This window comes from Leiobunum rupestre, chromosome 1 (genome assembly GCF_980474605.1).
Source record: "Leiobunum rupestre chromosome 1, qqLeiRupe1.1.hap1, whole genome shotgun sequence".
NCBI lineage: Eukaryota > Metazoa > Arthropoda > Arachnida > Opiliones > Sclerosomatidae > Leiobunum > Leiobunum rupestre.
In genome coordinates, this window is record NC_143384.1 from 71,872,297 (window position 1) to 71,897,181 (window position 24,885).

Consider the following 24,885-nt stretch of genomic DNA (forward strand, 5'->3'; position numbering starts at 1 on the left):
AAACTTCTCACGTTGGCCACTACGTGGCGGTATGTAAATTGAAAAGGCTAATGGCCAGGAATTAATATAAAGGTACCACGTGTTCGCGCATGCGCAGACCTAGGAGCAACAAACAAGAAGAACGCAGCTAGCCTAGCCGGGAGTAGTGGCTCACTCAGGGCCGTAGCTAGAGAAAATGGCGCCAGGGGCGAGCTGCAATTTTGGCGCCCCCTAATATAATAATATGGACCAATTTTGGCGCCCCTATACCCTTTCGCGCGCACGGCGTCCGGGGCGGCCGCCCAGCCCTAGCTACGACCCTGGGCTCACTCCTGTAATCCCAGGCGTCCGGGAGGCAGAGTTTGTGGATAGCCGTATGAGGACGACTACCAATCACCTAACGGGTGGTCAAAATACTTCCGCCACGGGTGTCCCCACCCCTGTCCTCATGTATCCCCCTGTTGGCGTGGCCGTTACACATATCTCGCCCTGATTAATCAGTTGGTGTCTTCGCCGGGCTCGCGGTCTTCTCAGACTCAATCAGCCCTTTCTTCTTTGAATAATAAAAAAAAAACGCAGCTAGCCTTTAAACACGCTAAGGCAGTGTTGTGTACAAATTTCATTGGACGAGCCTTTACGCTGAACGTTTTACGGAAAGGGGGAAGGCAATTTCCGAATTTTCCCCTTCCGACGGCAGCAGGCGCTAAAGCGTCTAACCAATGAAAAATGTACGCAAGAAAATGCACGACTTGACGGGTTGCGTTCTCCTTGCTGCGTTTGTTGCTCCTAGGCGCAGACGATGTGCGGGGTTACAAACCCGAGTCTATAAAAATTTTACGAATAATAAACAAGACTGATGTTTTCAGTTTCTTTCAAATATTTAATGTTTTTCAATCAAACGAAGGTAGTTTTATAAAAATATTTGAATTTGTTCTTTTTTACTTTAAAATCAGCCAAAAACATTGTACACACAAGAAACATTTAAATTCAATCATCCGAACAAATATTTTATTACATTCCATCATTGACTTTTAAATTTCCTTCATAAAGCAACGGGTGGTAATCTATTTGGATAAATTTTCTTATTTCTACTTTGGATAATAGATGGCCATAGGAGTCAAATATTTTCCAATTTAAATTAAAGCAAGAATACCAACTTAGCAATATAGATGGCAGCAGCGGGCAAATTAATGAACTGATAGACGATAAGCAAGGGGCGGCTTTAATAGGTGGTTTTTATCCGCTTGTCCGGGGACAAAAAATGTAAACTTTTTACCCTAAAACATTTTATTCGCCTGTTCTCGGGGTAAGATTTACCCTGTCCCGAATTTTATTCGCTTGTTCCAGAGCTCTAAGGTTACACTTTTTACTCCTCCTCGAAAGGAGGTGTAGAGGGAGTAACCTAGCTTTGTCGTCTGCTTAAATTTCGTTAAACCTCTTCACACGGGGCCAGCTTTTTATAAAGAACCTTTAACTACTATCTTTTTTCGTCAAGATAGAATTGGAGTAAAATGACGTCATAGGGCTACACTTCTTAACCTGCTCAAAAAACCCAGAACAGGCGAAAAAAAACCACCTAATGTAGTACCTGGATGGTACGATAGATGTCGTTTTCTAGTCTCTCGAATTTAACAGTAACCGTTAACCGTATTATGACCGAGGCTTAGCGACGGGTTGTTTTATAGTGTAATAAAGAAAAACATGTAGGTCACGATGCCAGCTAGGAGTGTGGGGGGTGCAGTGTTAGTTGCTCCTAGATGTCAGTGATTAATTTCCACGCTGCTGCCATCTATATTGCAATTTGGCATTAAATAAAATACCTTCCGGTGCAAAATTTTTTCCTGATTTTGAACTTGCGAGTGATAGAAGAAAACATAAAACTAAACGTTAATTCAATGAATGTAAAACTAAATTTATTAATCCTATGGTAATGGTGAATTATTAAAAATATATATGTAACAAAGATAACGTAAACGACAAAAATATATATTTATATATAATATATAGACGGGTTAAGTCTTAATTATATTTAATTTTTTTATTAGGTAGACTATTTAGACATTTGATATAACGATGAAAATTCCTATAATACTCTTAATGTACACAAGGATAAGTTCTAAAACAAAAAACCGTTTAAAAAACATTGTTTAAAGAATTTTAAGGTTTAAAGTGCATTAAAAATGATTGTCTCTCAGTTTTTAAACAACCTCGTTTTCTAGTTTTCTTTTAACTAATACAGGTACACAGTGCTCCATCTAAAAGCGAAAGCTAAACCTGTTAGAGGTTTGCTTGAAAAGTTAGCGTTGCCGAAATAGTATTACAAAAATTAACTTAATTTTACCAGGATCTTTTTATGGAGAGATCAGGACAATACCGGGTTTTTTCGCGCAACTCTTTCGTCTGTTTCAGCCCGGTTAAAAAAAATATCAATTTTTCTTTTTAGCGCCATCTATACTGGTATCCCAAAACTAGATTTAAGAAATGGCATAAAAAACTTATTTCGTGGTAGCAACAATTTCTAGTAATATCCTAATATTTAAAGAAATTTATTGAAATGTTGATGGCGCATCGTTTTAAGACTACAATAGTTTTCGCACCCAAAAAAATTTTAGTTCCACTAGCGTTGGTTAGATGGCGCGACGAGACGAGGATATTACCCCCACCAAAAGCAGACTACGCTTGTGACGGAAGTGGTTGCAATTCGTTATATGGCAGTGATAGGCAATAGGCGCTTCAATAAAACATCTTCAAAGAAATCGCCAAGAAGTAATATTTCCGAGAGCCAGGACCTGCAAGTTAAAATACGGAAACTTTTCATATGTAAACAGAACGCGTTTTTGCCAAGCCTTAATATTCCAAAAAAAGCTTCCTGGTATACAGGAGAAAAGTTTCCATTATTTCAACAAGCAGCATGTAACTAACTTACAGGCCCTGGCTCTCGGAAATATAGCTTCTTGGCGATTTCCTTGAAGATGTTTTATTAAAGCGCCTATTACGCTAATCTCTCCATAAATAAGATTTTAAATTCATAAATCTTGAGCCTTTTTGGTTACAACTTACCAACAAGTTCAATAACAACAATATTTCGGAAGGTCAGTTAGATTTTGACTAACAATTCACCGATTCGCAAATTACGTACAAGAGAAAAACATTCAGAGTGAAGCCATTGTAGGTTCGATTTTAATGCTTTTATTAATAGTAGATGGCGCCAATTTAAACGTTTGGCGGGAAGGAAATAAATACTGATTTAATACAAAAATAACACTATTTTAAATGACATTTTGTTATGTATGTTAATTTTTAATTAATTTCGAATTTCTCCGTTTCAGACTGCAGGCGCCATCTGGTAAACCTTCGCTTAATTAAAAATCTACCTCTAATGGCGATACTCCCGTGAAAGGATCTTCTCCCTTGTCAGTTTATCGTTGAGCTAAACAGTTTTGAATTTAGACAATTTTCAAATTGAAATAAAATTTCTGAATCGCCAAAAAATAGTTTAACCTTGATATGTTGAAACGTTTAAAGTTAAGCTAACTAAACGTAATTATTTCGACAAACGCTTTTTTTGAGATTCTGAGAGCTCAAGATAATACGTTTTTGACGTTTTGAAATTGTTAAAGGCTTTTTTATTATTTAATAATTAAGATGTGACCAGTTTTTTTTGACTAGCTTAAACTGCATTGGTATATTTGCGTGTAAATTTGTGAATTATCGGAGTGAGCTAAAATTATACGTAGTTATACGACAAATTTTAAAGATAGTTAAAAATATTGGGTGATAGACTCGATAAAACGTAAATTTAACAAAAATAAACTGGCCAAATAATAAATTTGCCTAAAAACTAGAAAGCTCTATTTATACGCAAAGAATAGTTTAATTTGAGCTTTTTTTACGTGATAAACATGAAGAAACAACTTAGTTGACATTTTTCCTTTTGCGTAAATTCGATTCAACGCGATTTTATATAAAATAAATTCATATTTATATCAGGCGTAGAAATCTATGAGCTAATCAACGTTTATAGTACAAAATAAGTTAATTTTTCGCGTTTTATATAAAATGTTCAGTCTTGAACAGGTTTCATCGTGGCACGTTAAATACGAGAGTAATAACACACCATTGTTTTACGGAACGCCCTCTTGGCGTAGTTACCACGCCTATTTTCCAACGGCACGCCCAATATTTAGTTAACACGCCCTCTTGGCGTAGTTACCACGCCCATTTCCCAACGTGACTCCCAATAATTAGTTAACACGCCCTCTTGGCGTAGTTACCACGCCCATTTTCCGTTCACAGCTACCACACCCGTTTTCGATGCCACGCCCACCGTTCACAGTTACCACACCAGTTTTCGATGCCACGCCAGTTTTCGATGCCACGCCAGTTTTCGATGCCACGCCAGTTTTCGATGCCACGCCCACCTTACACTGCTATACCGGATTTGAATGCCAAGTCCGTTATTTTTTCAATGTCACGGCCATCAGTTTTTGAAAAGAGTGGCCATCCATTTACGAAGCCACGCCCATAATTTTATAAAGCTAGTAGTGAGCGTCGGCGTTACGCTAAGAAATCCATTCGATCGGGGCAGAGTACGTCATCGTGTAAGGCGTGATGCGAAGAGAGCATCGGGTCGCCGTTCACCGTTAAATCGTCCTCCATGATGTAGTCGTCGAAACGGCCTAACGTGGAGGGCGGGCTGCAGGCGCTGGGCCCGGAGCTCAAGCCGGAACTGGGGCTGGGCGAGCGCGTGTAAGGGTTGTCGCGGCCCTCGCTCTTGAGCCCGCCGCCGGAGAGGAGGCCCACGGTGGGCGTCGAGGTGCCGCTCTCGCACTGGATGCCGCTGCTCCCGCTGCACGAGGTGACGCTGGGTTCTTGCTTGATTAAATTGTTGAGGTCGGATTCGGCGAATGGGTGCCACGTCGTCTCCTCCAGAGCGATGTTGTGACTCCGCATCTGGTTCTCCAAATACTGCGGGGATCGGAGACAAAATAAATTCAATCACGCTGCTACGATTTTGGTTACTCTTACTAGTTATAGAACGAAACGAGTCTAGGTGGCGATTTGGATTAATAATAGTAGTTCCTACCTGGATATATCACTTGGGAAAAAACTGGGTAAAATGGAACAATAGCCCCGCCACCCCCTTTGTCCCCCTTTCTCGACCCTCCTTAAAGTACTTTTTAAGGAGTTTCCAATGGTGCGAAAATTATTCCCCGCAAAGCATTATTTAAAAAGTTAATTAAAAAATGCCCAAAGACTATACCTTGGCGGCTGACGGCGCCGCGCACTCGTGTTGGATGAGGTAGGACTGATGACGTGGACGATTCTTTAAATTCCTAGATTTTAATACTTTTTGGATAACGTAGGACTGATGAAGAAGGCTGAAATGCCAAACAGTACTAACTTTTAAGGGTTGGGATTTTTCCCCGTATTTCAACGCATTAAAAGCTTTTTTAATCATACTATGTCATATTATATGTCTTCTGTGTGATGTTGACTTATACAACGTCGAATGTATTCTAAGTAATGGCGCCTGACGGCGACGCGCACTTGCTTCGCTCGAGCGCTGGGGGCGCGCGGCGCCTCCCCAACCCCATACTAAAAAAAGCTATAGGCCATCTATAACGCAACCTAGAGGACAGCACCAAGCCTGACGCATCAAGTATCGTCAACCCGATATTAATACAACTAACCTAATAATATAAATAACCTAACCTATTTTCCCCACCAAAACCCCTAAAATTCGTTGAAATACCGCGAAAATACCGAAAATAGTAAGTTAGTAATGTTTTGCATGTCTACATTTTTCTTTTTCGTCATCAGCCCCACGTTATCCAAAACGCATTAAAATATAGGAATTTAAAGAATCGTTGAATACGGTTTGGGAAATGTTTCTTTCCTACCTATATAGTAACCCGCCGTCATTTTAATCCTTTAACAAAAGCTTTGTTTCGGGCACCGTCATTTTAATCCTTAGACCCCACGTCTACTACAGCAGCATATTTCGAAAATATTGTGGTCCTACTGGCGCTATCAGCATATTTCGCGAATATTGCAGTCCTACTGGCTCCATTACCACTCCCAATAAATAAAGAAAGGCTGATTTTCGACCAGGAAAAAACGGCACGACGGCGAGCTCTCTTCGCCGCGGAGTGAATTCTACGCCCCGAACCGTTCGGTTCGTACATCTTTAAATTAGAATATCTTTAAAATTAATTATTTGCGGCTTATAATTTTTGCACCATTAGATTCCACTTAATAAGTACGTTGGTATGGTGTAACTAAAAAGTGGAAACTAGGTGGCGGGGCTATTGTTCAAAATAGCCAAAAACGGACCAGCAAATGGCTTTAGCGACAGCAGCGCCGCTTCGGCGAAGTTAACGGAGAATTTCCGAAACTCGCGTAACACGTAGCCTTCTACAAGGCAGAACCCGTAACAAACAACATGCAAATGCACGCGGAACGCTAGAGTGATATATCCAGGTAGGAACTACTATTATCTATCAAAGATGGCGCTACGCTCTTCCGGGGTAGCGCCTGTGATCCAGCGTCTGCTATTGTCAAATTATTACTCCCTGTTTTAAATCACAGGGTGGTGGTAATAATGCCCGGGAGGAGTGAATTCAGTTACAGCTAGGAGTAACAAACACAGCACCCCACACAAGGAGAACGCGGCCAGCCTTTAAACACACTAGCGCCGTGTTGTGTACAAATTTCATTGGACGAGCCTTTACGCTGAACGTTTTACGGAAAGGGGGAGGGGGGAGCCAATTTAAAAATTTTCCCCTAAACAATGAAAAATGCACGACTTTCGCGTTCTCCTTGTGTGGGGTGCTGTGTTTGTTGCTCCTAGGTTAGTTTCCACATTCTTCCACCTGCATTTACTTTTAAGGAAGTATGACAAAAGTGTATAATATTATTAATAAGTGTGACACTTCCTATTCTTCACATGCAAAGGTATTACTGAAGGGCATTCCCAAGACAGACTGCATTACAATCTTCGTCGCCGTTTTGCGTCCGTTTGCTAACGCGTCACACGTAGCCTTTGACCATGGATTAAACACTAAAGGATGTTCCACGGGCTAGGTGTTATTTTTTGTTTTTCTTCTATCCAGGGGCACCGGATATGAGTTTGTAGCGCCATCTGCTATTTTTCGCAACTTTTATACCATGATTTTTGGAATTCGTCTGCTATTTTTTCGATACCATTATTTATTTAAAAACACGTGGGTTTGTTTGCCCCTGGTCCTGGATAGAGCAGAGAAAAAAATAAATTTCCGGTTTTTCGGACTCGCGCCGCAAGGTGGCGACGTGACAGGGCATTTGCGTGTTTTTTCGCCCGTGGAACATCCCTTAGTGTTTAATCCATGCTTTGACAGCGCCTCGCTAGGGGGAGATTTTCTTCTTGTGATGACGTCACTCCGTTACTAGCTCTCAATAAAATATTCCCCAAAGTGACACCTAGCCCCAAGGGGGGAGACTACAGTGGCCATTGTCTACTTTCGCGCTATTTCAAGCTGAATTCTTTTAATTTGGTATTTAACTTATAAAATTAATATTTAAGTGTAGAGCAGCCTCTTGTTTAGTGCTTAAAATGTCAATTTTAAATTTAAAAGTAATTAAGTTATTACGTTTTAATTCGGACCCCCGGAGCTAAACAGGTTGGGCAAGCGCCCAATCTACCCTTTAGTTAGGACCTTATATCTCGTTAACTATTAATATTAGAATTATCAAAATTATTTTAAGCACTAGAGGAAGGTTCAGCCTAATAAGAAAAATATAATTGAATTATGTAATTGTTAAAACAGAAACGTTCAGCTTGAACGAAAAAGAGGCTTTTAATGTATTCTTCCCCCTTAAGAAAATAAAAATTCCAAAACCGTGCAAAATGTCACGATTTTGTTGAAATTTATAAACAACAATAACCTTCCTCGATAGCGTAAATCCTGAAAATGTCACATTTCTAGGTATTATAGTTAATGCCTGGAGTGATCAAATTAAAACAACCTGTATAGGCATAGCCAAGATTCAAATGTCGTAAGCAGGACTTAAAAATCTTTTTAGATAAGTAGAAATTTATCCGCTGTAAAATTGAAGAAACGCCCCATCACACTTCAGAAAAGATAACGAACAGATGTAGCTCTTTTTTAGATGAGGTTGATCGGGGCGTGGATTAATCTCTATCGATAAATAATAGGGCACTCCGTGACTTGTCGAAAAGAACTCCCTTTGTCGAGCGAAGAACAATAGTAGATACACCTCTACGCGAACGATAAAGAACACAAAGAGAAAACGGGAGGCGGGGAAGTGTTTGAAAAATGCGAAAGAGGGTTATAACCTGTATCCTCAAAAGAAGCCTTCGATTCTGTTGCTCCAACTCTCGGTTCTTCTCCTCCACGCGTGGAATACGTTGGATTTCCCGTTTTAAGACTTTGAGGTAGTCGCACGACGCCTTCAGTATCGTGCCTTTGTTTTGTCTTTGATCTCGAATCAATTCGTAAAACCTTCAAAAAGAATAAGATCGTTAATTTTCGTCTATTTGACAACCGTTCAAGATAAGAAAAAAGGAATTGGGGTTATCTGAAAATACGTAGACGCAACTATTGCCAAATTTGTCACCAATGTTTTTCCCGATTCAAATTCCCTGATTTTTACCGGTTTCTCCCGATCATTTCCGGAAATTTTTTCCTTTACTTAAGCCAAAGTTTAAAATTTTTTAACCTATATTTCATTAATCAAGATTAAATTACCCGATTTTTAAAATTAGTTTTTTAAATTTCGACTTTTCACTGAATTTTAGATCCATTTTCAAAATTCTCGAATTTTCCCTGACGCTTTTACTAGTTCTTAAAATTCCCCGACTTTTCCCTAACGTTTTTAGTCGATCTTAAAAATTCCCCGACTTTTCACAAACGATTTTATAGTTGTTAACATTCCCTGACGCTTTTACTAGTTTCCAAATTCCCTGACTTTTCCCTAACGGTTTAGTCGATCTTAAAAATTCCCCGACTTTTCACAAACGACTTTATAGTTGTTAACATTCCCTGACGCTTTTACTAGTTTCCAAATTCCCTGACTTTTCCCTAACGGTTTAGTCGATCTTAAAAATTCCCCGACTTTTCACAAACGATTTTATAGTTGTTAACATTCCCTGACGCTTTTACTAGTTTCCAAATTCCCTGACTTTTCCCTAACGTTTTTAGTCGATCTTAAAAATTCCCCGACTTTTCACAAACGATTTTTTAGTTGTTAACATTCCCTGACGCTTTTACTAGTTCTTAAAATTCCCTGACTTTTCCCTAACGTTTTTAGTCGATCTTAAAAATTCCCCGACTTTTCACAAACGATTTTATAGTTGTTAACATTCCCTGACGCTTTTACTAGTTTCCAAATTCCCTGACTTTTCCCTAACGGTTTTAGTCGATCTTAAAAATTCCCCGACTTTTCACAAACGATTTTATAGTTGTTAACATTCCCTGACGCTTTTACTAGTTCTTAAAATTCCCTGACTTTTCCCTAACGTTTTTAGTCGATCTTAAAAATTCCCCGACTTTTCACAAACGATTTTATAGTTGTTAACATTCCCTGACGCTTTTACTAGTTCTTAAAATTCCCTGACTTTTCCCTAACGTTTTTAGTCGATCTTAAAAATTCCCCGACTTTTCACAAACGATTTTATAGTTGTTAACATTCCCTGACGCTTTTACTAGTTCTTAAAATTCCCTGACTTTTCCCTAACGTTTTTAGTCGATCTTAAAAATTCCCCGACTTTTCACAAACGATTTTATAGTTGTTAACATTCCCTGACGCTTTTACTAGTTCTTAAAATTCCCTGACTTTTCCCTAACGTTTTTAGTCGATCTTAAAAATTCCCCGACTTTTCACAAACGATTTTATAGTTGTTAACATTCCCTGACGCTTTTACTAGTTCTTAAAATTCCCTGACTTTTCCCTAACGTTTTTAGTCGATCTTAAAAATTCCCCGACTTTTCACAAACGATTTTAGTTGTTAACATTCCCTGACGCTTTTACTAGTTCTTAAAATTCCCCGACTTTTCCCTAACGTTTTTAGTCGATCTTAAAAATTCCCCGACTTTTCACAAACGATTTTTTAGTTGTTAACATTCCCTGACGCTTTTACTAGTTCTTAAAATTCCCTGACTTTTCCCTAACGGTTTTAGTCGATCTTAAAAATTCCCCGACTTTTCACAAACGATTTTATAGTTGTTAACATTCCCTGACGCTTTTACTAGTTCTTAAAATTCCCTGACTTTTCCCTAACGTTTTTAGTCGATCTTAAAAATTCCCCGACTTTTCACAAACGATTTTATAGTTGTTAACATTCCCTGACGCTTTTACTAGTTTCCAAATTCCCTGACTTTTCCCTAACGGTTTAGTCGATCTTAAAAATTCCCCGACTTTTCACAAACGATTTTATAGTTGTTAACATTCCCTGACGCTTTTACTAGTTTCCAAATTCCCCGACTTTTCCCTAACGGTTTAGTCGATCTTAAAAATTCCCCGACTTTTCACAAACGATTTTATAGTTGTTAACATTCCCTGACGCTTTTACTAGTTTCCAAATTCCCTGACTTTTCCCTAACGGTTTAGTCGATCTTAAAAATTCCCCGACTTTTCACAAACGATTTTATAGTTGTTAACATTCCCTGACGCTTTTACTAGTTTCCAAATTCCCTGACTTTTCCCTAACGGTTTAGTCGATCTTAAAAATTCCCCGACTTTTCACAAACGACTTTATAGTTGTTAACATTCCCTGACGCTTTTACTAGTTTCCAAATTCCCTGACTTTTCCCTAACGGTTTAGTCGATCTTAAAAATTCCCCGACTTTTCACAAACGACTTTATAGTTGTTAACATTCCCTGACGCTTTTACTAGTTTCCAAATTCCCTGACTTTTCCCTAACGGTTTTAGTCGATCTTAAAAATTCCCCGACTTTTCACAAACGATTTTATAGTTGTTAACATTCCCTGACGCTTTTACTAGTTCTTAAAATTCCCTGACTTTTCCCTAACGTTTTTAGTCGATCTTAAAAATTCCCCGACTTTTCACAAACGATTTTATAGTTGTTAACATTCCCTGACGCTTTTACTAGTTCTTAAAATTCCCTGACTTTTCCCTAACGTTTTTAGTCGATCTTAAAAATTCCCCGACTTTTCACAAACGATTTTTTAGTTTTTAACATTCCCTGACGCTTTTACTAGTTCTTAAAATTCCCTGACTTTTCCCTAACGTTTTTAGTCGATCTTAAAAATTCCCCGACTTTTCACAAACGATTTTATAGTTGTTAACATTCCCTGACGCTTTTACTAGTTTCCAAATTCCCTGACTTTTCCCTAACGGTTTTAGTCGATCTTAAAAATTCCCCGACTTTTCACAAACGATTTTATAGTTGTTAACATTCCCTGACGCTTTTACTAGTTCTTAAAATTCCCTGACTTTTCCCTAACGTTTTTAGTCGATCTTAAAAATTCCCCGACTTTTCACAAACGATTTTATAGTTGTTAACATTCCCTGACGCTTTTACTAGTTCTTAAAATTCCCTGACTTTTCCCTAACGGTTTTAGTCGATCTTAAAAATTCCCCGACTTTTCACAAACGATTTTATAGTTGTTAACATTCCCTGACGCTTTTACTAGTTTCCTAATTCCCTGACTTTTCCCTAACGGTTTTAGTCGATCTTAAAAATTCCCCGACTTTTCACAAACGATTTTATAGTTGTTAACATTCCCTGACGCTTTTACTAGTTCTTAAAATTCCCTGACTTTTCCCTAACGTTTTTAGTCGATCTTAAAAATTCCCCGACTTTTCACAAACGATTTTTTAGTTGTTAACATTCCCTGACGCTTTTACTAGTTCTTAAAATTCCCTGACTTTTCCCTAACGTTTTTAGTCGATCTTAAAAATTCCCCGACTTTTCACAAACGATTTTATAGTTGTTAACATTCCCTGACGCTTTTACTAGTTCTTAAAATTCCCTGACTTTTCCCTAACGTTTTTAGTCGATCTTAAAAATTCCCCGACTTTTCACAAACGATTTTATAGTTGTTAACATTCCCTGACGCTTTTACTAGTTTCCAAATTCCCTGACTTTTCCCTAACGGTTTTAGTCGATCTTAAAAATTCCCCGACTTTTCACAAACGATTTTATAGTTGTTAACATTCCCTGACGCTTTTACTAGTTCTTAAAATTCCCTGACTTTTCCCTAACGTTTTTAGTCGATCTTAAAAATTCCCCGACTTTTCACAAACGATTTTATAGTTGTTAACATTTCCTGACGCTTTTACTAGTTTCCAAATTCCCTGACTTTTCCCTAACGGTTTAGTCGATCTTAAAAATTCCCCGACTTTTCACAAACGATTTTATAGTTGTTAACATTCCCTGACGCTTTTACTAGTTTCCAAATTCCCTGACTTTTCCCTAACGGTTTAGTCGATCTTAAAAATTCCCCGACTTTTCACAAACGATTTTATAGTTGTTAACATTCCCTGACGCTTTTACTAGTTTCCAAATTCCCTGACTTTTCCCTAACGGTTTAGTCGATCTTAAAAATTCCCCGACTTTTCACAAACGACTTTATAGTTGTTAACATTCCCTGACGCTTTTACTAGTTTCCAAATTCCCTGACTTTTCCCTAACGGTTTTAGTCGATCTTAAAAATTCCCCGACTTTTCACAAACGATTTTTTAGTTGTTAACATTCCCTGACGCTTTTACTAGTTCTTAAAATTCCCTGACTTTTCCCTAACGTTTTTAGTCGATCTTAAAAATTCCCCGACTTTTCACAAACGATTTTATAGTTGTTAACATTCCCTGACGCTTTTACTAGTTCTTAAAATTCCCTGACTTTTCCCTAACGTTTTTAGTCGATCTTAAAAATTCCCCGACTTTTCACAAACGATTTTTTAGTTTTTAACATTCCCTGACGCTTTTACTAGTTCTTAAAATTCCCTGACTTTTCCCTAACGTTTTTAGTCGATCTTAAAAATTCCCCGACTTTTCACAAACGATTTTATAGTTGTTAACATTCCCTGACGCTTTTACTAGTTTCCAAATTCCCTGACTTTTCCCTAACGGTTTTAGTCGATCTTAAAAATTCCCCGACTTTTCACAAACGATTTTATAGTTGTTAACATTCCCTGACGCTTTTACTAGTTCTTAAAATTCCCTGACTTTTCCCTAACGTTTTTAGTCGATCTTAAAAATTCCCCGACTTTTCACAAACGATTTTATAGTTGTTAACATTCCCTGACGCTTTTACTAGTTCTTAAAATTCCCTGACTTTTCCCTAACGGTTTTAGTCGATCTTAAAAATTCCCCGACTTTTCACAAACGATTTTATAGTTGTTAACATTCCCTGACGCTTTTACTAGTTTCCTAATTCCCTGACTTTTCCCTAACGGTTTTAGTCGATCTTAAAAATTCCCCGACTTTTCACAAACGATTTTATAGTTGTTAACATTCCCTGACGCTTTTACTAGTTCTTAAAATTCCCTGACTTTTCCCTAACGTTTTTAGTCGATCTTAAAAATTCCCCGACTTTTCACAAACGATTTTTTAGTTGTTAACATTCCCTGACGCTTTTACTAGTTCTTAAAATTCCCTGACTTTTCCCTAACGTTTTTAGTCGATCTTAAAAATTCCCCGACTTTTCACAAACGATTTTATAGTTGTTAACATTCCCTGACGCTTTTACTAGTTCTTAAAATTCCCTGACTTTTCCCTAACGTTTTTAGTCGATCTTAAAAATTCCCCGACTTTTCACAAACGATTTTATAGTTGTTAACATTCCCTGACGCTTTTACTAGTTTCCAAATTCCCTGACTTTTCCCTAACGGTTTTAGTCGATCTTAAAAATTCCCCGACTTTTCACAAACGATTTTATAGTTGTTAACATTCCCTGACGCTTTTACTAGTTCTTAAAATTCCCTGACTTTTCCCTAACGTTTTTAGTCGATCTTAAAAATTCCCCGACTTTTCACAAACGATTTTATAGTTGTTAACATTTCCTGACGCTTTTACTAGTTTCCAAATTCCCTGACTTTTCCCTAACGGTTTAGTCGATCTTAAAAATTCCCCGACTTTTCACAAACGATTTTATAGTTGTTAACATTCCCTGACGCTTTTACTAGTTTCCAAATTCCCTGACTTTTCCCTAACGGTTTAGTCGATCTTAAAAATTCCCCGACTTTTCACAAACGATTTTATAGTTGTTAACATTCCCTGACGCTTTTACTAGTTTCCAAATTCCCTGACTTTTCCCTAACGGTTTAGTCGATCTTAAAAATTCCCCGACTTTTCACAAACGACTTTATAGTTGTTAACATTCCCTGACGCTTTTACTAGTTTCCAAATTCCCTGACTTTTCCCTAACGGTTTTAGTCGATCTTAAAAATTCCCCGACTTTTCACAAACGATTTTTTAGTTGTTAACATTCCCTGACGCTTTTACTAGTTCTTAAAATTCCCTGACTTTTCCCTAACGTTTTTAGTCGATCTTAAAAATTCCCCGACTTTTCACAAACGATTTTATAGTTGTTAACATTCCCTGACGCTTTTACTAGTTCTTAAAATTCCCTGACTTTTCCCTAACGTTTTTAGTCGATCTTAAAAATTCCCCGACTTTTCACAAACGATTTTTTAGTTGTTAACATTCCCTGACGCTTTTACTAGTTCTTAAAATTCCCTGACTTTTCCCTAACGTTTTTAGTCGATCTTAAAAATTCCCCGACTTTTCACTAACGATTTTATAGTTGTTAACATTCCCTGACGCTTTTACTAGTTTCCAAATTCCCTGACTTTTCCCTAACGGTTTTAGTCGATCTTAAAAATTCCCCGACTTTTCACAAACGATTTTATAGTTGTTAACATTCCCTGACGCTTTTACTAGTTCTTAAAATTCCCTGACTTTTCCCTAACGTTTTTAGTCGATCTTAAAAATTCCCCGACTTTTCACAAACGATTTTATAGTTGTTAACATTCCCTGACGCTTTTACTAGTTCTTAAAATTCCCTGACTTTTCCCTAACGGTTTTAGTCGATCTTAAAAATTCCCCGACTTTTCACAAACGATTTTATAGTTGTTAACATTCCCTGACGCTTTTACTAGTTTCCTAATTCCCTGACTTTTCCCTAACGGTTTTAGTCGATCTTAAAAATTCCCCGACTTTTCACAAACGATTTTATAGTTGTTAACATTCCCTGACGCCTTTACTAGTTCTTAAATTCCCCGACTTTTTCCCGACGCCTTTACTAGTTCAAATTTCCCGACTTTTCCCTGAATTTTTTAGCCACTTTCAAAATTACCCCACTTTTCCCCGAATTTTTTACCCTTTTTCCAAACGAGGGAATCAAGAGCCGGACATAGTGCTGTCCGCATATTAGACAGGTTAAGCAACTCTTCGAAAACGTGTACGGGAAACTTGTCGGATTGTAGACGAACCTTTATTGTGTACAAACTATACCCTCTTACGAGTTCTTCCTACACGTTTTCAAGGGGGTGTTCTAAGCTGCCTATTCTCTGTTAAACAATACATTCTTGGCATATCTTATCTTGACGTAGCACCAGAAGCGTCGGTACTATTTCACTCTAAGGCTGATAACATTTTTAAACAATGGATTCAAAATTACCGACTAGGCTTTAATTTATTTATATCTGATTTTTAAGAGATTAATTTCAAAATATTCTTAATTAACGTAATAAAGTTCTAATCGTTTGCTTTTGGTAAAAATATAAAACCTTGGTCAAATTAACTACTGAACCCGAATAAGAGCAAAAACCCGTTCTTAATAAATAAATAAATCAACCGTCAGCGCTCCCTACTGAGAGAATCAATAATTAATTCCACCCAAATAACAAGTACGCGTATGAAAACGTTGGATGACATCCCAATGTCATTCGCTTATTTATTGAGAACTTGTTAAGTATTTGGGTGTAAATCTTTCCAATATGGACACAGTGGCGCTAAAGGTGGTGCTGCACTAAAAGAACTAAAAGTGCAATCTAGATTCGGGTCCAGTAGTTTTTTGTCCAAATTAAACCATGCATTGAAAGGGATTGAAAGTAAAACCACTAGTGTTTTTTAAAAAGTGATGAGAAACGAATTAGAAATATTGAAAAAACTAAAACTTAACCTTCACTTTTTGTCGTAAGTAATGAGAGCTAGATATAAGCAATTGGGGGATCTTAAAATTCATTTTGCGTATGAAAATACGCCGCCATGTTAGGGTATAAAAGCGGGTAAATGAGCCTGCTATACGTCACAATGTAAAGGTACTGTCACGCGCAAAAACGTCATTTTGAAATCGGGCAATTTGAGCATTTTTGAAGTAACGAGGGCTAGATATAAGCAATTCGAGCATTTTTATTAGTAGATTTAACCTGTTTAAACCACCGGTTACAGCCGGTTTTAACCATACAGGACTTTTAATTTTTAAAAAAGCCTGTTTTTCCCAACCCTGATTCATTAGAAATTAATCTTAATTATGGTTAATTAAATTATAGTAATTAACTTACTGATCGTTTGTTTTTGGTAGCAACGTGCCCAGCTCCTTAATTCGGTCGTTGATGTTGAATCTTCGCCGTCGTTCAACTATTCAATTAAATGTAATACACTCATTAGAATAGTTAATAGTCACTCATTAGAACGTGTCAGAAAACTTCATAAAGTTAATTAATCAATAAAGTAATTGCTCTTTTAGAATAATTTAAAACAAATTTCCCATAACAACCCTAAATAGTTCCATTAAAAGTGAAACGAGGTGTAAAGTAAACGAAGTGGCGTTGTCTAAATTACCATTATTTTCTTGATTTTTAACGCTCTTCAATCATGGCCGAAATATTTTATAAATTTAACTCCAAAAATAGAAGTTCTAAGCCGATTAGACAAAAAGGGGATCAGCACCCGTCGGTTTTCGTGTCATCTCACGCGTTCCCTATTTGGCGCCCTCTTTTAGTGTTTAGGCGTACTCCATTTTTTTGTCAGCCCCCACTCTCCTACCCTGTGGGAGTTGGCATCAAGCTCCCCGGGTAAAAAGGTTATTCATAAAGCCTCCTCCCTCTTCCTCCATGGTTAAACCTGGTGGCAGAAAGGACCAATTCGTTGATCCACCAGAAACATGAAAGCGCATACTCCCTTTAAGTAGCAATAAGTACACATTTTCGGTGAAACTAATATAAGTGCTGGGCCGACTTGTTATTTATCCAATTAGTAATCGTCGCTGTAGGGACACGAAACCCTCAATGAAACTGGAGAAGGTATATGACAGAGGAAGCCCGGTGGAGCGGAAACCGATTCAAAACGACACGTTCGTCACCTCGCCTTAGAGATAACTATCTCTTCCATCTATTCACTCCGAATCACACGCGTCGTCAGCTTCGAGATGAAATTCCGAAATATTTTTTTTAGACCAAGCCTTAATGGTTATTTTTTCCTCTCATACACAGTGATGGGCGTTTTTTGATAATTTAATCTCAGCTCACAAGCCGCTCATGCTAGCCAGACTTATTTGTATCTCACGCTCTTCTCGTGAGTGGTTTAGATCATTTATCTCACTCATATACACTCAGTGGCGGATTAAGGAGTAAGCCTACTAGGCACAGGCCTATGGGCCCCCACCACTGATGAAATCAATAGATTTTCCACTGATTCGGTTTAAGAGAAAAACATATCAGGCTTGTTGCTTTATTATTTGAAAAACCTTTGTTCTCTTGACATAAGCTTAGCTCCGGGACATGAGTTTTGCGTTTTTATGCTTTCCTTACATAGGTCCCCACCAACTTACAAGGAGACTACCCGAAGTGGTTATCACCGATTTTGTTGTAACTCGGGGGTTAGGTAGACCTTATGGTAGTATGAAAAATTCCAAAGGGAAAAGTTGCAATGGGCTTTAGTTTTCCCATGGCAACTGAAAATGTTTTTGATCTCTCAAAACCAAAAAACTCCATTTAAAAAAGCATGGGATTTTCTCGGTTTCACAGGGTACTTAATTACTTAAAAAATTTGAAAAAATTAAATTTTCAAAACTTACCCAAAAAGATGAATTTGACCAATTTTGGGTAAAATTGATCAATTATTTTGGCTAAAATTGATCAATTTTGGTTAAATTTTAACAAAATTTGGGTAACCGAGAAAATCCCATGCTTTTTTAAATGGAGAGATCAAAAACATTTTTGGTTGCCATAAGAAAACTGAAGCCCATTGCAACTTTTCCCTTTGGCAATCTTCATTCTACCATAAGGTCTAAATAACCCCCGAGTTTCAACAAAATCGGTGATAACCACCTCGGGTAGTCTCCTTTGTTAGTGGCTAGGGCCCCACCTTCAGTAAATGCGGTATAAGCTCATATCAAACGCGCTGACTGATAGCCAATTTCTTTTCTTCTTTTCAAATTGAATACTGCTAAAGCTCTCTCGCGCTCAGTTCAAAGAAAATATAATAAAATCCGCTCGTCTCATAAAACAGGCCAACGAACGTTGAAAATTGAAAAACCACTGAAAACCTAAACTAATTCCATCAAACTACCCATTTATTCAACAAAATAAATTCTAGAGCTACCATAAAATAATGTGATTTTAAAAGCTATCTATGACTAACAAGGAGACTACCCGAGGTGTTACACACCGATTTGGTTCAAACTCGGGGGGTTGGTAGACCTTCATGTAACTTGAAAAATCCTAAAGGGATTTTATTCAATGAGCAACGGGTTTGCCATGGCAACGAAAAATGTTTTTGACAACATAAAATAACATGGGATTTTGACCGATTTCCCTGTGAAATAATTTAAAAAAATTGATAAAAATGTGACAAATTTTAATTTTTTTCGTCAATTTTTATCAATTTTTTTATAATTAACTTTTTTTCAATTTTGTAAAATGTTTCACAGGGGACCCTTGTAATCGGTCAAAATCCCATGTTATTTTCAATGGGAAAATTTCCATTTTAAGTTGTCAAAAATATTTTTCGTTGCCATGGAAAAACCGTTGCTCATGGAATAAAATCCCTTTCGGATATTTCAAGTTACATGAAGGTCTACCAACCCCCCGAGTTTGAACAAAATCGGTGTGTAACACCTCGGGTCGTCGCGCTCACCTTCCGAGCTCATTTAATAAAGCTAAAATTTAAGTTCCCGATCGTCTCGCTCATTGATAACAAAATGTAGAGGCAGCTCCGCTCTCAATTATTCGAAAGTTAGCGCTCATTCCGACTCCAACCCTCTCTAAAATGAGCGGAGCGTGCCCATCACCGCTCATACGTGCCAAAAGAAGGATGGGTGATCAGGGAAAAGGAGGCAGCTTACTCATGTTGTGGTTGTCCTTCTTCTGGCGGTCCTTGACGATGGCCTGGATGTCGGCGCCCAGGAAGGTGTCGTCTTGGGACACGGAGCCCGGGGACAACTCGGCGGGACAGGAAGCGGACACCTTTCCACCGTTTTCCAGCGGGAACAGCTCCAAATATTGGGTTCCACCCGATGTGATATTTGGAACCTTTCAGTTATATAGGGGGAAAATTATTAATCATTATATCCCATTGGTTTCGTTTATAGTGAGGTTGTTCGATTCAAATATTTTTACTAATTCAGTTAAAAATCACGGTGATAATTAGAGTTCCATTATTAGTTAGGCTTAGCTAATAATTAAAAAGTCATAGGCTTGAGTTTTCAGTTAAAAGCCACAAATTCGCGACTTAATTAAAACCTATTAATTTTCAAATTAATTAAAACCTATTAATTTTCAAATTAATTAAAACCTATTAATTTTCAAATTAATTAAAACCTATTAATTTTCAATTTAATTAAAACCTATTAATTTTCAATTTAATTAAAACCTATTAATTTTCAATTTAATTAAAACCTATTAATTTTCAAATTAATTAAAACCTATTAATTTTCAAATTAATTAAAACCTATTAATTTTCAAATTAATTAAAACCTATTAATTTTCAAATTAATTAAAACCTATTAATTTTCAAATTAATTAAAACCTATTAATTTTCAATTTAATTAAAACCTATTAATTTTCAATTTAATTAAAACCTATTAATTTTCAATTTAATTAAAACCTATTAATTTTCAATTTAATTAAAACCTATTAATTTTCAATTTAATTAAAACCTATTAATTTTCAATTTAATTAAAACCTATTAATTTTCAATTTAATTAAAACCTATTAATTTTCAATTTAATTAAAACCTATTAATTTTCAAATTAATTAAAATCTATTAATTTTCAAATTAATTAAAATCTATTAATTTGTAAATATTAGTTAAGTCAATTTAGAAATATTAGATAACTAATATTTATAATACAAATAGTTTTAAGTCAATTTAGAAATATTAGATAAAACTATTTGTATTATAACAGGGTTGAAAAAAACCGGCTTTATTTGAAAAAATCCAGACCAGTGGTTTTAATTGGCTATAACCGGTTTTTATCGGTTATAACCGGCTAAAATATAACCAGTACCTTTTACTTATTTAAGTAGAAATTGTCTGCAGTTATTGTCGTAAATAAGAAACTAAACAAACAAAGCGAAATAACTATATAAAATAACTGAATTCTTTTGATTTCCTCGGGAAATTCCCCCCAGTTTTTGTGTATGACGCACCGACAGAAGCGAGGCAGCGAACTTTCGAACTTTAAACAGTCCAAAAAACTGGCCAAAGTAAACTGGTTTCTAAATATGAAACAAAATAAACTAAATTTCTAAATAAAAACTATTAATTTACTAAAATATTTATATTGTATTTTTTTTTAAAAAGCCAAAAAAATCCGGATTTTTTCAAGTGGCTATATCCGGTTTTAACCAGGTGGCTATAACCGGTATGGCTGGTTATATGCCAACCATGTATTATAATTATTGGTTAAGTCAATTTAGAAATATTAGATAAAACTATTTGTATTATAAATATTAGTTAAGTCAATTTAGAAATATTAGATAAAACTATTTGTATTAGAAATATTTATTAAGCATTAGTTTTGAATGATTTAGTAGTTAAAATGTAAATATTAGTTTTGATTGATTTATTAGTTAAAATTTAAATATTACTTTTGATTGATTTATTAGTTAAAATTTAAATATTACTTTTGTTTGATTAATTAGTTAAAATTTAAATATTACTTTTGATTGATTTATTAGTTAAAATTTAAATATTACTTTTGTTTGATTTATTAGTTAAAATTTAAATTAGTTTTTATTGATTTATTAGTTAAAATTTAAATTAGTTTTTATTGATTTATTAGTTAAAATTTAAATTAGTTTTTATTGATTTATTAGTTTTTAAATATTAGTTTTCTTTGGTTTATTAGTTTTTAAATAATGTTCGATTTATTAGTTTTTAAATATTACTTTTTAAATATTACTTTTGTTTGGTTATTAGTTTTTAAATATGACTTTTGTTTGGTTATTAGTTAAAATTTAAATATTACTTTTGTTTGATTTATTGGTAAAAATTTAAATATTACATTTGTTTGATTTATTAGTTAAAATGTAAATATTACATTTGTTTGATTTATTAGTTTTTAAATATTACTTTTATTTGATTTATTAGTTAAAATTTTAATTAGTTTTTATTGATTTATTAGTTTTTAAATATTAGTTTTCTTTGGTTTATTAGTTTTTAAATATTACTTTTCTTTGGTTTATTAGTTTTTAAATATTACTTTTCTTTGGTTTATTAGTTTTTAAATATTACTTTTGTTTGGTTATTAGTTTTTAAATATGACTTTTGTTTAGTTATTAGTTAAAATTTAAATATTACTTTTGTTTGATTTATTGGTAAAAATTTAAATATTACTTTTATTTGATTTATTAGTTAAAATGTAAATATTACATTTGTTTGATTTATTAGTTTTTAAATATTACTTTTATTTGATTTATTAGTTAAAATTTAAATATTACTTTTGTTTGATTTATTAGTTAAAATTTAAATATTACTTTTGTTTGATTTATAAGTTTTAAAATATTAGTTAAATCTGTTCGCTTGGTATATAATTAGTTAAGTCATGACGGCAACAACGTGTCCCAAACTAGTCCGGTCCAATATTAATTTCTTTAAAATAAACTTTTCTTGCGCACTTTTTAATATCGTTGTCTTCGTCTTTTTAATTAGTGTATTAGCATAAGTAGCTAGTATTATTTTAATTATTTTAAGTATATGAGGAGAGAAGAGTCATTAATTTTAATATATAGTTAAAATGAGTGTGAAGCTTGGTTACTAAACATTCCCGGATACGTTATATTCTTATGACAGCACGTACTACAATGAGAAAGGGCCGTGAACAATCCAATAGAGAATATACTGTCTATAGTATTGGGTGTACGAAGGTGAAAAGCAACGACTACTCACCGTGTTGGGCAAGTTGATGATGGGCTCTAACAGATTGACGTCAGAGTCCATAACGGCGCCCAAAGACTGGATATCATCCCAAAGCTCGTCCAACTACAAAAACAATTTCCAAATTAAATCAAACTTCATTTATCACAGCGCAATAAAATCGTTTACATTATTCAGCGTAATTTCCCTTAAGAATTGACGAGGAGAAATTAAAGAATATCTAAGCTAACCCATTTTTCTCGTTCGCGCCGAGTACGATTTTAAATCCATCCAAAGTCTGTATACTCCGAAGCGATATCAGTCTAGGAGAACAATTGCCATTTATTTTTATCCAGATAAAAGATTACGAATATATCTAGAGTTCAATACAATAACCCAGATTAGATAATTGTTTTTGGTCAATTTTATCAGCTTTCTGTCAAGTATTACACTGAAAACAGAAGCAATAGTGTATTTTGTAAATCTTGGCCACTTGTTTAGTTTGAGTTATTAGCCTATTGTTTTGATAAAGTTATTACATTATTAGTTTTGTACACTTAACTTAAATAGTTTTGAGGCTACCTTAAACACGACACCCATCTTTAGCTCCGATAGCTTTAAGCCAGGCTTAAGATTTCGTTGCTTTAAGCCTATCTATTTATTTCGATATTATCTTTAGGCCCACATAGTGATGATATTGATTTCAGCCCACCTTCACTTTGATGTTATTAGCTTTAAACCCACTTGGTTTTTGCTCATTTTTAGCTGTGATGTTATTAGCTTTAAGCCCACGTGTTGCCCACATTGGTTTTGGCGGACCTTCAAAATTTGATATTATCTTCAGCTTTAAGCCTACCCTTTGCAGCCATAACACTGGTTTTAGGCCCTTATATATATATATATATATATATATATATATATATATATATATATAAGGGCCTATATAGGTAGATATATATATATATTAATAATAATAATAATCTATATATCTATCTTCTGTAAAAATGGTTTTCACCTCACCTTTAGACCCACCTACAGTTTTGATATAAGCTCTAAGCGCACCTTAAGCTTTAAGCTCAGATTTCAGACCGGTTTATAACCTTTAGTTTGACCAGGTTTCCAGGTCTCAAAATTATTTTAAACATAAATAAAATTTTAAAAATAAAATATCGAACTGGAATTCTCCGAGATATATTTAAAAGTAGACTGAATACCCTTAAAAAATGTAATCTTGATCATCCCATGCAGGGCAATCTGTTTCGCCAAGATTACGATTCTCCAGAAGGCCATGGCTTATCGAAAAAAAATTGCAAAATAAATCTTTCTCGGTTTGATTTTAGCCATAGGCTCAAAATATAACAAATTTAGGACACCAAAAAGAAATGGATTTATAGGATTGCATACAGTTTTGGCACAATTTTTTTCTGATTTTCTTTGATATCATTTTTTAGAGATTTTCGCTCAGCTTTTTATTGCCAAAATTAGACAAATTACTTAACTTTAAGTCCAGTTTATATTTTAGTACAAAAGGTACTCCAAGTTATGTTTTAGCTACAACACATATTCTTCAAAAGGTCGGTTCGAAATCAGGGATTTTGAAAATACGCTTCAAAAGGTCGGTTTGAAATCAGGGACTTTGAAAATACGCTTCAAAAGGTCGGTTGGAAATCAGGCACTTTAAAAATACGCTTCAAAAGGTCGGTTGGAAATCAGGGACTTTGAAAATACGCTTCAAAAGGTCAGTTTGAAATCGGGGGATTTTAAAATACGCCTCAAGATGTCGGGGTGAAATCGAGGAATTGGAAAATACCCTGATTTCCAACCGACATTTTGAAGCGTATTTTCAAAGTCCCTGATTTCAAACCGACCTTTTGAAGCGTATTTTCAAAATCCCTGATTTCGAACCGACCTTTTGAAGCATATGTGTTGTAGCTAAAACATAACTTGGAGTACCTTTTGTACTAAAATATAAACTGGACTTAAAGTTAAGTAATTTGTCTAATTTTGGCAATAAAAAGCTGAGCGAAAATCTCTAAAAAATATCATTTGTTTGAAATCGAAGGATTTGAAAATACGCTGCTAAAGGTCGGTTGGAAATCGGGGAATTTAAAAATATGCTTCAAAAGGTCGGTTGGAAATCAGGGACTTTGAAAATACGGTTCAAAATGTCGGTTGGAAATCAGGGTATTTTCCAATTCCTCGATTTCACCCCGACATCTTGAGGCGTATTTTAAAATCCCCGATTTCAAACTGACCTTTTGAAGCGTATTTTGCAAATTCCCAGATTTCATACTGACCTTTTGAAGCGAATTTTCAAATTGCCCGATTTCAAACCGACCTTTTGAAGCATATTTTCAAATTTCCGGATTTAAAACCGACCTATTGAAGGCTTGAAGCGTATTTTCAAATTCCCCGATTTAAAACCGACCTATTGAAGGCTTTAAGCGTATTTTCAAATTCCGCGATTTCCAACCGACCTTTTGAAGCGTATTTTCAAATCCCCCGATTTCAAACAGATCCTTTGAAGCGTATTTTCAAATTCCCCGATTTCCAACCGACCTTTAGCAGCGTATTTT

At 35.5% G+C, this 24,885-nt stretch overlaps 1 protein-coding gene across 1 annotated transcript in view; it reads right to left on the bottom strand.

Annotated features, from left to right (window-relative positions):
• Positions 1 to 4,383: 4,383 nt before the first annotated feature.
• The window catches only part of LOC149966279 (microphthalmia-associated transcription factor-like), a 110,875-nt gene continuing 90,373 nt past the window's right edge, over positions 4,384 to 24,885 (bottom strand). Inside the window, exons 4-8 of the mRNA XM_090171337.1 lie at positions 22,343 to 22,435; positions 19,296 to 19,482; positions 16,513 to 16,588; positions 8,318 to 8,483; positions 4,384 to 4,947 (exon numbers count right to left, since the gene is read on the bottom strand). Of these exons, the coding sequence (XP_090027463.1) occupies positions 4,537 to 4,947; positions 8,318 to 8,483; positions 16,513 to 16,588; positions 19,296 to 19,482; positions 22,343 to 22,435 (933 nt within the window). The 3' untranslated portion in view covers positions 4,384 to 4,536. The remainder of the gene's footprint in view (positions 4,948 to 8,317; positions 8,484 to 16,512; positions 16,589 to 19,295; positions 19,483 to 22,342; positions 22,436 to 24,885) is intronic.